General features: G+C 43.0%; 1 protein-coding gene across 1 annotated transcript in view; it reads right to left on the bottom strand.

Annotated features, from left to right (window-relative positions):
- The window catches only part of MSRB3 (methionine sulfoxide reductase B3), an 87,167-nt gene that overhangs the window by 6,808 nt on the left and 64,156 nt on the right, over window positions 1-16,203 (bottom strand). The window contains 1 exon segment of the mRNA XM_059816548.1: window positions 950-1,047. Coding sequence (XP_059672531.1) covers window positions 950-1,047 — 98 coding nt within the window.

Below are 16,203 nucleotides of genomic sequence, written 5' to 3'. Positions count from 1 at the left end.
TGACATACCAGCACACACGCTGACTTGGCCATTAACATGTTGGGCCAAACCCTCTACCCAGACTGAAATTAATGGATTCTCCATAAAGACAAGCTTGCCTCCTTTTGGGAACCTTCTTAACTCACTCTGAGCATTTATATATGAGGACTGACTGACTAGTAAGGATGTATATTGTCAGGGATGAAATCAGTTATCCCTCCACCAATACTGTCTGGAAAGAGAACAGCAAATTCCCACGGCCCAAATGAAGCTGCTACTTCTCTCAGGAGGAGTTGGAGCATGTGGAGCTAGAGGACAGCAAGCTGCTGGGTATGTCTGCCAAACACCAATGCTTCTCCCTTTGCTAGGTATATGATTATGCCATTCCCTTCACAGAGAGGAGAGCAGCATAAAGGACGAGAGGAAGTAGAACAAGACAGACAACGGAAAATTTGGGCATGTTTTGAATGACTACTGACTTCATTATTATGGCAGATGGGATTGTTTGAGGCAGCCATTAGGACTGCGCTGGGAATGAGTGTTGGGAATGAGTTAGCACGGCTGCACAGTAATGCACAGTGATGGAATCAGCACACAGATAGTCGCTCCACTGCTTTTGACTTCCCTCTCAACTGCTCATGCATGCAGTCAGTTGGCCAGGCTCAGGCTCAGGAGCTCCTTTGAAGGGATCCTCTTCAGGAAGATAATTTTTGTAGACTCAGCACTGAGTCCAACCATTTATATCTGCTCTGTTAAATCTCACACAAGACAAAAATGTGCATTCCAACAAGCCCTTTGTGCCTTCAGCTTGTTCCACCCAGCTGTTATACCTACAACCCATTGTGCTCTCTCACAATGATTACTATTTAATGGAATTGAAAGGTTTGCAAATCTTAGAGAAAGTACAGCACGCTGTAAAGATTTTTGCAGCCTTTGCCATCAGAATGGTCTGTGTGTGCTACAAACTAACCTGACTGCAGGATATTTCAATCCGATGCATCCCATAGGAGAAATCATCACTGAAAGTAATTGCATCGGGACTGATCACATCATAGAAGGAAGGCCAACCTGGAAAAGAGGAACAAGATAATTAAGAAAAGAGGATGTCTTGGTGGCAGATGGCATTGTAAAAAGACAGAATCACACTTTGATTCCTGCACTCCACCGCAAGCAGGGGTTGCAGTTTAGCTCAGGCACGAAGGTGGTTGCTCAGGTAAGCCAGATTCAGGCTCACCATCAGTTTAAAAAACCACAAATTCCACCCTGAAGACAAACAGCGAGACGTTGTGGAACACAAGTGTTTTTGCTTTTGCAGTGTAAAGGTACTTTAAAAAAGAGTTGGTAAGTGGCAATTTAGAGTCCCAAAACCTGCCTTAACCTTTGCCTTCACCAAAGCATGGTCACACCCAGAAGGATGTGCGCAGACCCTGACCCATCACACATTACAGGCAGTGACATGACTACTATTGTGTCTAATTTCAAAACAGTAATGAGTGCTTCAGATCAGCCACGGACAGGTGGAGTCATAACTATGCCTATATTAGACACTAGTAGATAGTCTGCATGGGGTCTGCACCCAGGACAAAACAATTGCACTCATTAACATGTATGTTCAACACAGCTGCTAGCTGAGCACTGAGCCGCGTGACCCAACACCAGATCATGAGGAGGTGTATACCTGATCTACAAGTAACGGCCACTTATCATCTAAATAATGACCTTCCACTCTTTAACTATTCCATGCCAAGCCTCCCCCTCTCCACAACACAGGTAAAAAACAATACAGGTCTATTCAGTGTCCCAGCAGATACCCCTGACGCAGTTGTAACTTTTCAGCCACCCCTCAAAAACCTGTAATCATATGCTCCATTTCCTGAAGCTGGGTTCCCACATAAGAATCTGATAGGCTTTAAGGTCATGTCAACATCTACCACTGCCCATCTGAAATCCCACCGGCTATCTGTCCTTCTCATTCAGTCTCTTGCCAAATATCATAACATGCACAGGCAGCTCTTCCTCTCTGTGTATTACACGTATGCCCATGTATACAGAACTTCCTTGCTGCTTCTTCTAATATATGTTAAGCATTTGCTACTGATGATTTCATAAAATGACTTGCAATAAGCTATTAAGAAACACAGCAGCAGCTGTGAATCACTGCATGCAGATGAATAAAGGATGTATGCAGCTTTCCATAAGCACAGTGAGTAAACTTTCCTATATGGTATAAGGAAGCATGGAAGTTACCAAGTTTTCTGAACGTGGGTAAAGAAAGTGTGTAAACTGGAAAAAAATACTTATGTCTTCAGTTAAATATACCATTAAATATGGAAGAACACTTATTAGGATGCAAGCATAAAAGAATTATTTTTTTAAGAAATAAATGCTCAGAAATGCATTTCTCTTCCTTTTGGGAACACCCATATACTAGCATTCCTCAGTCTGCAACCTGAAGGCACTGCAGGCCCCAAGTCCTATGCTCCCAAGATGCCTACTACCATCACAAGTGTTTCCACCCCAGAACTCACTGCAGAAGTAAGTAATTTTTTTCCCCAGAAGTACTGCAAATGGAAGGGTTACAGAAAGCAGACAGACTGAGGAGCAAGAACTCTGAACAGGGAAAATATCCCACAGGACAGGAACCCGAAACAGTGCAGCAATGACAACCGTAAAAAAACAATTTATAAATTCTTCCGCTCATGCAAAATATCCCTGCCAAACAAATACCTTCACAAACAGAAAAGGAATAAACATATGACAAGTTTTGCAAAAGGGGTTATCCTGTTGACAGAAAAATTGATGTCTCCTAATTGGCAGCTCCATTCCAACACTATTTGTCATCTTCTTAGCTGGGCCTCTGTCTAATGAAAATTGTGGTGTTACACATAGCTGGTCAGAACATTTTTAATAAAGCCTTTTTAGTTTTTTTAATTTAATAATTTTGCAAACCAGACATATCAGTTTGCCCCTGTGTGATGGCAGAGAAGTTCCAAAGAGAGAGCTGTTTGGAGCAACCAACTATCTGATCCTGTGACAGCCTCTGGAGGAGGAACACTTCAGTGCTGCAGAAATTCTCAAAGACAACCCTGCCTCCTCTGTAACAGCAATAAGGGGGAAGCTTCAAAGGCTGCTACACAGAGATTGAAGCAATCTGTGTCTTGCTGAGAAAATTATCTTGTGAGAAGGGTTTGGAGGAGACGTGTTTATGTCAGCTTTGACATTAAAGGAAGACCATCCATCCTCCTTTCTCCAGACTTTTCCTTTTGGTCTTCCCATTCACCACAGAAAAATTATTTGCTTTGGATGCACTCCATGCACTTTTGAAAAATGAAGTCATCTGAAACCTATATAAACAGGCAAGCCTGCTCCTAAAGTAGCCTTTGTACCCAACTGGAGTGACTTCAGTTTAGGCTGTCAGTTCATGCTACACATGACACATGTTCCAAAGGCTCCACCACTGCCACATATGGTCCCCAAGACAGGGACTAGGAAACAGCCTGTGCCTCCACACCATGGACTTTCAACTCTCAGTCATGCCATCTCTTCTTGAGTGACACAGCAGGCCAGGCACCAGCACTGCTGTGATGAACCAGTAACTCCATGAGGGCTGACTGAAAACTGAGCAAACCCTGCAACAGGGCTGAAGATGAGCCAGCAGTGTGCCCAGGTGGCCAAGAAGGCCAACGGCATCCTGGCCTGTATCAGAAACAGTGTGGCCAGCAGGAGTAGGGAGGTGATCGTGCCCCTGTACTTGGCGCTGGTGAGGCCGCACCTCGAATACTGTGTTCAGTTTGGGGCCTCTCACTACAAGAAGGACATTGAGGGGAGAAGGGCGACGAAGCTGGTGAGGGGTCTGGAGCACAAGTCTTATGAGAAGCAGCTGCGGGAACTGGGGTTGTTTAGCCTGGAGAAGAGGAGGCTGAGGGGAGACCTTATCGCTCTCTACAATTACCTGAAAGGGGGTTGCAGAGAGGTGGGTGCTGGTCTCTTCACCGACGTGACAAGTGATAGGACAAGACAAAATGGCCACAAGTTGTGCCAGGGGAGGTTTAGATCGGATATTAGGAAAAAATTTCTTCACTGAAAGGGTTGTCAGACATTGGAATGGGCTGCCCAGGGAGGTGGTTGAGTCACCATCCCTGGAGGTGTTTAAAAGACATGTGGATGAGACACTTAGGGGCACGGTTTAGTGGTGGACTTAGCAGTGTTAGGTTAATGGTTGGACTTGATGATCTTAAAGGTCTTTTCCAACCTAAATGATTCTATGATTCTAATAGAAAAGGTCCTGAAGGGCACAGTGAGACACACTGTCACTCTGCTGATCTTGAGAGGAAGACACGTGAACTGCTCACTGAGTTGATGAGCCAAACTCACCAGGAAAATCAATCCCCCTCCACTGTCTCATTTCCTCTCTCCTCAGCTAAAGTGAAAAACCCATTTGATAGTTCGCTAAGCTTTCTCTGGTCATCTTCTCTACTTCAAAAGCTGCCAGGGACAAGCTGTAGAAGCAGTCTGCTTGCCTGCACACCAGGCAACTCCCAGTGACGTAGGAAGCCAGCCAGACCCCTGTGATTCTTCATATGATCTTTCTGTCTTCGTAAGTGGTGAATGACCCAGCAGTGGCCTCCACTCTGCAAGGTCCAGGCTACTTCTCCTGCTCTCTCACTGGCTGCTGCTCCTCCACTCGTGTCCTCCTGAGCGCCTGCCTCCTTCCTGCTGTAAGGCTGCAAAATGGCTGACTTGCCTTACAGTTCAGACTGCTGTTAGCTGTGCATTAAAGCTTCAGTCTGCCTTTGAAGGCTATCTGGCTACTTGGAAAGGGCATGCTTCTGCAGGAATGGGGGGGAGGAAGCCCATTTTGGATCTCTTCTGCTTCTGCTGAGCTGAGAAAGAGAAACAGTAACCCTCAGCACTGCAGAGACTGAGCGCTGGAGGAGACCCTTTGCAAACGCTGGTGCCGAGACTCAACCCTCCCTGGGTGATGGCTTTCTGTCAGGTCTAGCTCACCACATCTGATGGGCAGCAGGAGTGGGGCTGCTGCCTTTTGAAGGATGGTAAAACATAACAACTAGGAAGAAATAGCTGATGGAGGAAAGGGGCAAAGGGTAATTGCAGGAGACGAGATGGGGGTGGGGGAAGTCTCCCAGCTGAGTGAACAACTTCAAATGACATTTGCATGTTTTTTTGTGTGTGTGAACAGCAGCTAAGATTTGTGAATACCTTTATCCTTGAATGCAAAGTTTAGTTTGAGGGAGACTATGACACAATAACGGTCAGCATTTTTTATATTATAGACATTTAAAATGGGCTCATTTTTATTTTCACAATCACTTTGCATTACACTGGCAATATAAAAGGGCTTTTAAATAAGAGTCTGTTGTGTTTGTGCTCACTCTGATGACCCTTTACATGGGAGTCAGGCGGCTATGTTCTAAGGGCCAGTTTTTAGTGCGCTAATACTAATAAGCAGCCACAGAGATCAACAGTTTTTCAGATATATAGCAAGTATCCTTTCTTGGATCTAAAATACACTAAATGAGGCAATGAAACTTTCTTCTGTCAAGTCCTTAAGTGAAAACCATGTGTAAACTGAACATTACTGACAGATCTTTTCCGCTCCATCCTGCATGAGTAATAGAAAGGATCTTATGCTGCTGGGTGTCACACATACTGAGTCATGTCCTATTCTTCCTCACTCTGGGACAGCCCCCAAATACTTTGTAAAAGCTGCACAGCATTTCTAAAATTCACCCTACAACCCCTCACCAAAACCAAATCTTTTGTTTTTCTTAATGGTCCCTATTCTGGAAAAGAGGAGACAGTGGTTCATGCCTCTTCGTCAAAGAATGCTTCTTCAGAGCAGAGATGGCCTGGTACTGCCCTGGGCAGCAACAGTGAAGAACAGGGAGGAAAAGAAATGTTGGCTCTGGTAACCTGTGCTGGATGCTGCTTTTGCAGCCCTGTGCACAGGGTTTCAAATCATTCAAAAGAGGCATCTTCTTTTTCATTTTCAGACCTCCTATTCTAGGTACCTGACTGAGTCCGTATTACCAACGAGCCGCCTAAGGCGGGCACCTATACAGGCAGCTGGCACAAGGTGGGTATCACGACAACACAGGCAGCCAGCACACAGCAGTCCCAGACAGCTGACAAACTGAACAGTTTGCCTCTTTCTTAAATTGAGATGCCAAAGTAGTTGTAATGCCTGAGTAAGACAGCGACAGCAAACAGTGTGCCTACAGTCCAGCCCCCCTTGTGCATTCCTGGTAGAGATATGAAACCCCAGCAGGAGTAGATTGTTTCTTTCACATTAACCCAGGAAGTTCTAAAGCACCTCATCTCGTGGGCTACTCCCGGACTCTTTCTTGGGGCAATGCTGACCTCATGCAAAAAAAGACATTTTGTTCCCATAAACTTTTAGAAAGCATTCCAGCTGTTGATTGATTGATCAGTTTTAGAAGCATCTCAAACCTCCTTCCAGTTTTGCAAGTTTGCACACATTTTGTTGTAGTTAGGTCTCCAACTTCCTAATAAATGGATGCAAGCACTTAGACATCTAACCGTTAAAATATGAGCCTATAATTATTTGCAGAAGCAAAACGGCAGGCTGCTTTTGAAAATCAGCCCTGCTAGGCTATTTTTTCCCTTCTCCTGAACTAATATTCCTTTTGACATTTTTTTGAACAGCACAATTGCAATCCCAAAGCATCTAATGCTCTGACATTATTCCCATTTCATACACCTGCCGACTGGAGACCTCCACAGTTTTTCAGTAACTGTGATGTCTGTAGTTATGTTTTTCATTTTAGATACCAAAGAGATTAAGTTCAACCTGCATTTTATCATTCTTTGCTGTAATTATTCCAAGCATTTACTTCAGTGAGTTATTTACAGATGGAGAAGTAGGGGGAGATGGAAGATGTTAGAACTACCAAATGGCAGCAGATGGAAAAGAGCACCTTGACCTGAAAAATACCTTGTTTCTCTGATGTGCTGTATTTTTAGAATTCTGATTCCCTTTTAACCTAATGCGGATTAATGAAAACCCAAAGGCTTTTTAAGGTAGAGTCTCATCATTTATCTTCACCGAGAAGCTATATCTGTGTAAAAACATAAAGCGTATAGGATTAAAAAAAAGGTAATAAAGCTTCTGCTTTGAAACTGCTGTAAAGCTGAAGGGCCTTCACTTTTGTCTTTCTCACAGGTTTATTGAAACAGAATCTGAAAGACGCAGGCATCCACAGCTGTAACTTCTCACGTGCAAGTTCAATGTAGAACTACAAAGTGACATATTGCTATTATGTAGAATGCCTGTGCAGATGTAGCGCTTTTTTTGGCTAACATCCTCGGTTATTTTTCATAATATCTCCATGATGATGAATGCACAATAAATATTCTTACTTACAAATGTTTTACCATCAGGCAACACTACTTTCAGTGGAGATTCATCTAATTTACCCAAATGTAGCTAGAAACAGAATCAGGCACAGAAGCATTCTTGTTCACCAGCAAAAGACTTTACATTAGATATGTATTCCACTGGAAAGAAAACAGTCGGTCCTTTCTAGCACTATCCAGATATAAGAAGGATGATATGGTACTGTTTTTCAGCAGAACATGCAGAGCCTCCGAGGGGTAGCTATGTTGTGGGGTGGGGGGGAGACAAAGACAAAATGAAGCTTAATTTTGGAAGGAAAAGTAAAGAGAGGGCTTATCTCTAACACGCTACCTGTCTCTTAAACAGCAAAGCTGGGCTACCACAGCAGGCAAATACCATGCTGACAGAACAGTGCGGGAAGGGAATTTTACAAAACAATTGAACTTCTAATAGCAGCTTTTATGAGACAATCATAATCTATTTTTTTCTTTATGTTTCTCACTTGGGAAATAAAAAAGTGAAAGCCATAAATAAAGGTCATATTTGTTTTCTTCCACTACAGCACTCTGAGCATCAAAACAAGTTACTATGAAACAGCATATGCAATCCAGATTTATTTCTTTGTTAGTGGGAGGAGGTTATATTTATTAAAAATGATTGTTAAGGGAGATCTGAAACTTCGTATCTACAATTTCATTTGACATCTGAATTTTTCAGAACAAGAGTGCCTCTGATGTCTCTTGAGCAATGAAAGCATGGGGCCTGCTCTCTTTAGCAATTAGTAACTCTATCACAATACTGCTATTGCCTTAGCTACTTCCTTAGTCCTTTCACTATGCTCTAAAATACTTCTAAATACAAGCTGGCTGTTTTAAAGCCTTCCTCTATAACACTCCTGACATCTCCAACATCTGGGCTGCTGCTAAAATCAATGGGTAGGCAAGAGCTAGGATCTTCCTCAAGTCTTCTTACAAAGATTGAGTTACTAATGGTTTCTTTCTTGGTTCGGGTTCAATAAAACTACTGAACCTAACTCACTTCCTCCCAAAGGATGGGTTTCTCCCCTCATCTGAACAGTGTCTCTTGTTACTTTAAATCATGGCTAATGTTTTTAAAAATATATCTTACACATAAGTCAGCTGTAGATCTTCAGCATCAAAGGAACCAAACAGAATCATGTGAAGCAGTGTAACCTTAAGCTATAATTTTAAAATGCCATCAAGAAATGTCTCAAATAGGTTTTAAAATTTACTGTTGACCTAGTAACCTCAGTCCAAAGCATTCAACTTCGAATAAATGTTTTTGTTTTCCTTCTAAAAGCAGTATTGGTAAAACAAATGTAGATATATTGCAAAATATCTTGCAGCTGGTATACCTATGAGTTATCTGTGCAATTGACTGAAATAACTGAAGCTTTCATATAGGATGAGTAAATCAGGATAGCAGTAGAGCTGGCAGGCCTTACGATGGAAATGATTTGACAAAACTGGAATCCTAACACAGTGTGTTCACAGAGAAAGTAAAAAAACCCAGCAAATGCAACCTTGTAATAATCAGCATCTGGCACTGAAATGAACAGCAGTCACAGATGAAGTACATATTTGAAAAATTTGTCATGGAGTGTTTCAAGTAATGAACATCCACAATTTGTTTGTTGAAATATTTTCCTTTAGTATTGTTATGCATGTCTGGGAAATAAAGTTTGTAAAGAACAGCCAGAACTCAGTTACAGACTAAAACTGAAACTACAGAGGTGGAATTCTAACAGAATTATTTTTAACTCAAAAAAAAAAAGCAGCCTGTACTGTCTTCCTTTTGCAGTTATATTCCTTCTACTGAGCCTCCTTCCACAGTGCCTCCAGCACTGAGTGCTCTAGCAGACAAGCACCGTCCTCATTACAGCTGGACAAACAGGCTCTCATTGCAGTTATAAAGTTCTGAAACAAGGGAAAGAGTTATTACACTGATTAAAACCAAAAAAAGACAAAGGCACCCTTTCTTCTGTTTACTTTAGATATTGAATGAGATGTCTTCGTGAGGGAACTTGGTCACAAATAACTAAGAAGGGACATAATTTTCTTGGCCATCAAGGAAAGCTTTTCTAAGGATTTGGTTGACAGAATAGAGTCCTGAACAGCAGGGTGAAGACAGAGCCACAAACCACCAGGTCTGCTGTAAGGGCCATTTGGCCACAGGACAACGCTCCACAGGAAGGTGGGGTATGGCTCCTTCTGATGCCACCATGAAGCAGCAGAAAGCAAAACCCTCCCCTTTGCCTAATATTACAGCTTATCCACTAAGGTAGTCCTTAAAATAGACACATTTCCAGAGCCGGGTTTTCATCCCAGTGCAGGAACATCTATCTCATCATGAGCTACAGGCTTGTCAAGCCCTGCAAGGAACCTTGCCATGAAGCTCTCCTTCACCTAGGAAGTCCAGAAGCTACTCACTGCAGCTTCGTGCAAAGACTTCTGAGGTACTTCTGCCACCTTGGACCTGGTAACCAGGGTAGCTTTACATTGCCCTCTGCCTAAGACTGTCTCTACAACATCGGACTGTCAAGCACAAAAGGATGCAACAGCTATAGGCACTGCAGAAAATCCTAAAAGAAGAAAAAAGGAATTATTTGCAGGGTTAGATTGCTTGGAGTTAGTGTTGGTTTGGGGGGAGGTTTAAATCTCTTTAACAACCTCTTACCCAAAAAAAAGGAGGTAGGTAATAATGCTGACTAGAAAATAAAGACCTTTCTTCACAGAAAACCCTGACAAAAACAATCTATATGAGCACACACACTCCCACATGCTCCTTTTCCTTTAAGTTTTCTGGGGAAAACTTCAGCTGTACTTTGAAAACTTCTGAAAACTGAAACTATTGAAATGGAAAAGTTCATATTTCATATTATAATATTCACATTCTGTTTTGCTTTCTGTTACGGTTTCTAAAGCAAAGCATGCCCTTTCTGCTAAAACCCGTATTTTCTTTCAAGAAAGGTTTCAAAGGAAAACTTTTTACAGCCATACTATGTAGCCAGTGACATAGTCCAAGGAAAGAAACAGCAAACTGCTTAAAAACAATCTCATGAGGAGCGGTTCTCCTTTAATGGTCTGCTGGGGGAAGCCCAGCTTGCCTCTGGAATCACCCAAAGACTAAGCAAGCGCTAACACGGCTGCTGAGCAGATCGGCTCAGCACAGGTCTCTTATTCGCATCAATGCCTGTGCTATTCCTTACATGACAACGTCTTTGATTTCTTCTTTTTCTTCTGGATTAGCCTTCTACTATGTTTTTTACTTGAGTAAATAATTTAAACAAAACAAATGTACTGTACACAAACTGCTCAAGACATGGAAGTCATTTTCAACCTAAACTAAGCATTTGTAATTAGGCACAGTACGAATGGTCACAGTGGAAGTCAATTATACTCACTACATGTTTTTGCAGACAAATAATATTGGTTTATAAACATCCAACTCACTTCAGGGTCTTGTTTTCTTTTACGCTACTCTAGGTAAAGAAATACGTAAAAAGGAGTGATTGTCTTGGAAAAGAAACCTGATGCAGCAAGCAAGAGGAGAAATAAGAGAAGATTTAGAGAGAATCAGCAAAAGGAAATGGGCCAATGTGCAGGAGAAAATTGGAAAGAGGCAAGATGCTAGGAGCGGGCATGCAGTCCTCTAATAGATGCATTCAGTCTTTCAAGGAAAACTCTGCATTTTGTCTCCATTACACAGTGCCTCCCACAGCACTAGGCCAGCCGTAGCTGCAATTCAGCTATGTTGTCAGCTATGGACACCCTTCGGATGCGCTCTTCGCTAACACTGAGGGCTGCTTCGTGTTTGTGTTTCCCTGGGCCTTCTCCTCCGGGACATTCAGATGTCCCACAGCCCTGGTGGAGCGGGCGTCCTGACTCCGCTGCTCGGGCAGAGGCCGTCTCAGGATGCCCTGGACAGCCTGGGTGCAGCAGGACCGCTGCCCTTGCGCAGCAAGCCCATCGCGCAGGCCAGCTGTGGGGCACACCCGCTGCTCCGACCCTCTGAACATCGAATGGGTATCATCTCCCAGACGAAAACCCTGGGGGGAGGAGAGAGAGGAAGGAGAGAAAGGAAGTGCCGCAGGCCATGGCGCTTGAGGGAGAAGAGGATGTGTAACATTCCCGCCATTCCCCCTTTCCCGCTGCCTGCGGAAGGGCTGTTTGCGCCGAGGGCCAGGAAAGGCGCCGGGGGCCGGGGGGGGGAAGGAGCTCTGGCCGCAGGGCGCGGCCCGGCCCGCGGGGACAGCGCGGCCCGGACGGGGGGCGCGGGAAGGCGCCCGCCCCAGGCCCGCCCGGGGGCTCCTCAGCGCCGGCGGCCGCCTCGGGGTGGGGGGAGCACGGGAGGGCCTGGCGGCGCGGGCGAGAGCGGCGGCAGCGCATAGCCTTGTTCCTGTCTCCACCTGCTGATTTCATAAGCAAATATACTCGGGGAAAGCAACCTCACAAATAAACACGCGTGCCGGTTATTTTAAGGCTGTGTTTCGGGGCACCTGTCTGGGAGCTCCCGCCGCAGTCAAACACCGTGATCCGGGAGAGAAGACGCTAAAAATGGAAGGGGTGACCAGTTTTTTTCTGCTTTTTCACCCAGACTTTTGGAAAACAAGCACAGTGCCGTTATGCCATCTGCTTCCTCCTGTTCAAAGACGTTCAAAGGTACCACCGAGCTCCGATGACCAAGGGCAGCTAAGCGCCGTCATTTCATGCACGGAGGGAAGCAAAGGCAGACGAAGCTCTTGTGTAAGCAGGCAAGTTGGCACTACAATCACTCGATACATTTCTGAAGCTCATATGTCAAAAAGCATCACCTTCAATTCACTGAACCCTTCGAAGAAGCACACACCAGGGCTCCAGCCTAACCTGGCTCTCACCCTCCTCAGAAAGGACTAAAAAAAGGCAGGGAAAGGATATACAAAAGCATTTCTCATCAACTGCTAAATGGTCCAATATACTCGTAACCTTAGCTCTCTGCTTTATAGCAAGTGAGTGATGAAAACCTGATGGGACAGGCTTGCAGGCTGCACTCTGAGCCACTGGGGTGCATTTTTGGAATTGGACAAAAATACTCTGAAGTGGACACCTGGAAAGGGCATGGGCAGCAAGGGGAAATACTGTCGGGAAAGGAATTGTTTAAAAAGATTAAGAAAAATGGCTGATTAAAATTTTAAGAGGTGAAGTGCTGGCATGGATCAGTTTTCTTGAAAAGCGGGAATCAAGCTCTGACCTGGCTCCTCAGTTGCTATTTGGAGACCTCAAAAGCAGAGTCATTTAAAAAGCAACTTCTTCAAGGAGTCCAGCTAAAACTACAAAGACATAAAAATCCACTCAGACACAGGAAATTCTTAGGGGAATACAAGAATTTTATGAGTCAGAAGATAAAAATCCCTCTGAATACCTAACTAAACTAATCTAATGAAGTAGTCACCAGGAAAGGAGTGTGATGAATCTGCATGTCAGGAAGGACAAATTTAAACAAACAGGAAATTGAACAACCTGAAGCTGTTTTCATTTTTACTCCCTGTGCCCTGCTCCTTTTTTTCTTTAAAGGTGCAAACAGAGTTGACAGCTGCAGAAGCTGCCGTGTGGGTCTGAGGGGACTATTTCATTTTAAATGAAGTCTCAATTCAAAAGAAACTAATTGTCTGGCTTCCTTTCGCAAAGTTGAGAAGTCATTTATTTATGATTCATTATTTGCACTATTGTAGATCCTACAGGCCCCAGTACAATCAAGCCACTAATCATTGCAAAGGCATACATGGAAAGACAGTCCTTGATGTAAAGTTTATAACTGAAAATTTAGTCTTCTCCCTGGCATGCAGAAGTGAGGCTAAATGTTTCCTATAGATATTTTGCCTATGCTGGTAGCTAGAGGGTTATAGATTATGTTATCCTAAATGATACTGGTAGACCTGGTCCAGCTTCCTATCTGGGCACATGCTTAGCTTTTGACATGGAAAGGTTCTCAGAGAGGTTCTCAGAGAGGTTCCCAGAGAGATCCTCATATTCACAAGGGCCTTGACTTTAGGTACAGAGAATTTAAAGATGACCTGTGTGAGGTAATATTATACAGAATGCTACCTCCTCTACCTTATGGAGCCATGCATCGTCCAGACTCAAAAAAGAAGGGTTTACATATATGTAGCATTGCATCTTGAGCCTTCTGGTACTTCACATTTATTTCAGCTTGAAGGACATAAATGTATAGAGAAGCCAGACTTTTTTTTTTGTTTCAATGAGTTTTGTGATTTCAAATGTCTTCATTCCAGAATGGAAAAAAAAGAAAAAGGAAAATTCTCTTTAAACAAGCTTTCCTCCAAAACTGGTCTTGGGTTAATTAAAATGTTTCATATAATGATCTTTTTGTATAATGAAAACCAAAATACTTTATTCTAATTTTGATTTTTTTGTGTGTGTATAGTATTGCATCTTGGATGCCTTTTTCATACTAAAGATTTCAGATAAAAAGTTGTCCTAAAATAATTTTGAGATGAAAAATGAAACCTTCATGCCAAAAAGACAAGCCACCGGCATGGTCTAATGTGCTGCAGTAGACAGTATGTTAGGCATAGACTGAACTGACTGCAGATTAATTTTATATAAATTTAGGACACTACTTAGTTTCCTATCTGAACTGCCTGTCTGGATCCTCCTATTTGGGGTTGATTCTGGACTCCACTTAAAATACTAATTGTTTATATTAAACAGACAAGAGAATGTGTGATATATTTTAACTGTCAAAAGTGTTGTGAACAGCAGCAGCTGGAAGAGGAATGTTTAATTCACTCTGTTACCCCCAAGCCTTTTAGAATCCTGTATCAGCAGCTAAATCTTACTCTTGAAAGAAAGAAAAACAGGGTATGAAGGGGTAGCACTGCAAAGCTTCTTCTACAGGAAAAAAAAGAAGGGGTATTCAAAAGCCATGGCATTATTAGGTCAAAATAGAGCGTCACCAAATCTACAGCAGTATTGATGCATCCATGAAAGCCGTGCGCATTTTTGTGTGGAACAGCTCATATTTTGTGGCTCCGTTCTTCTCCTGGTTTACTCACACTTAGCTGATGCCAGAGATGTGACGCAGGTAGTGACGGGAGATATCACTTGAACCATTTTTTGTATGATACACCTAAAAAAGGGAATCTTGATACTATCAGTTACTGTAATACTCTTAAATCTTCTGAACAAGGGGTCAGAGGCTTGCATGGAGCTGTGAGTAAGGACAAGTTTCCTCCTCTACACAGTTTATTCTCACAGGGTATCTCAGACACATGCTCAAGACACTTCCCCCATGTTGCAGCATAAGCTTGTTCTGCGACCAGTGGGGCCCAAAACAAGGGTAAGAGTTGTTACTTAAGAGAGATTAATAAAGGCCTTGCTAAGTTACAGGATCAAGTTGTTTTCAACATTTATAAAAACTTCAAATTTTCAAAAGCAGAAAAAATTCCAACCACAATGATACTATTTTGCATATTTCCTGGAGGAAATCTTCTAAGTAAACCAGCAAATTAGCTGCACACAGACAAACGATCCTTCTAATGTCAAGGGAAAGGAGGCTCTGAAACATTAAATAAAGAGATGCACGAGCTTGTGCAAACTGCTGTAGTGCAGGTTTCCTTGGGAGGCCTGACTTCTGCCATGTGGTTTGGGGTCTTTTTTTTGTTGAATGCCACATTTACAGAACAGATTTGACATGCTCAGGAAAGGAACACCGTTTTTGTTCATCCCATCAGTCTTTTAACTTGTCCAATTGCCACTGCTGTATTAGTAGGAAAAATAGACCTGATGAGGTGTAAAATAATGCTCTGCATTCAAAGACAGCGCTGTACCTCATTTCACTTTAATATTTACTTCAAAACTAAACTCTGCTGAAACCTTGCATAAATAGCACCGAATGAGTTTTCAAGGTATTCTGAACTTACTGAAGCAAAGTCGATTCACACCTCATACACACAATTGCTTATTTGGTTGCTTACTGCCAGAACTTCTGCCAAGACAGCCCTGGGATGAAGCAAGTGGGGAGACAGAGGTAAGTCAGGCCTGACTGGGGGAAGAATTGTCAACAAAACAGAAGTTAGCCAGCAGAAACATAGTCCACACCAACTGACAGTGAGCAAGAACAGCTAAGTTGAGAAGTAGCTGCAGATAGGTATTTTAATTAGATTTTAATTTGATTAAATGCTTTTTACACCCTGTGTGTCCAACTTCTCGTTTTCAGCCTTTACACGTTCTTTCTTTCTTCTTTTCATTATTTTTTCCTTACACTACAGGAAATACTTCTTTCTTTTCTTTTTCACTCAAAAAGGCAGCGAACTGGGTGTTTGAGCTTCCTCTCAGGCAGTGTGTGCTGGGGGGGGCGGGGCGGATGAAGTCAAGGGACAGTTGCCTTGATTAGACTAGATTTTGGAAGGACCTGTGCAGAGATTTTGTTTAGGTTTCAAAGACGAGACTGTGGTTCATTCTGAAGGGAAAGTCTTATAGAGACTTTTACCAGAGAAGACAAAATACAGAATCTTGACAAGGGCTCAGTAGGAAATCTTCCATAAAAACAATTATTTAAACAGAAGAAACATGAAATGCTTACTTGCTGGAAGCAAACGTTTACATAGGGATGCCTCTGCTTCACCAAAGACTCACTCAACCTAGAACAGCCAGTAACTTGCTGGTCAGGAAGTCCCATGGGTGATGCATGGGAGGTTTGTGTTCTAATCAACTTCTCATGTTTTGTATGCAAAGTGGAGAAGCTTTAGCAAGGCAGACTTAGGAGAAGGTGCCATAAGATGGCTGAAGTAATCCATCCTGCCCCTCTCTTGCCACCGCTTTCAG

Source organism: Gavia stellata, chromosome 4 (assembly GCF_030936135.1).
Source record: "Gavia stellata isolate bGavSte3 chromosome 4, bGavSte3.hap2, whole genome shotgun sequence".
NCBI lineage: Eukaryota > Metazoa > Chordata > Aves > Gaviiformes > Gaviidae > Gavia > Gavia stellata.
Note: the sequence above shows the minus strand (reverse complement) of the source record. Positions and strands in the feature narration are given on the sequence as shown.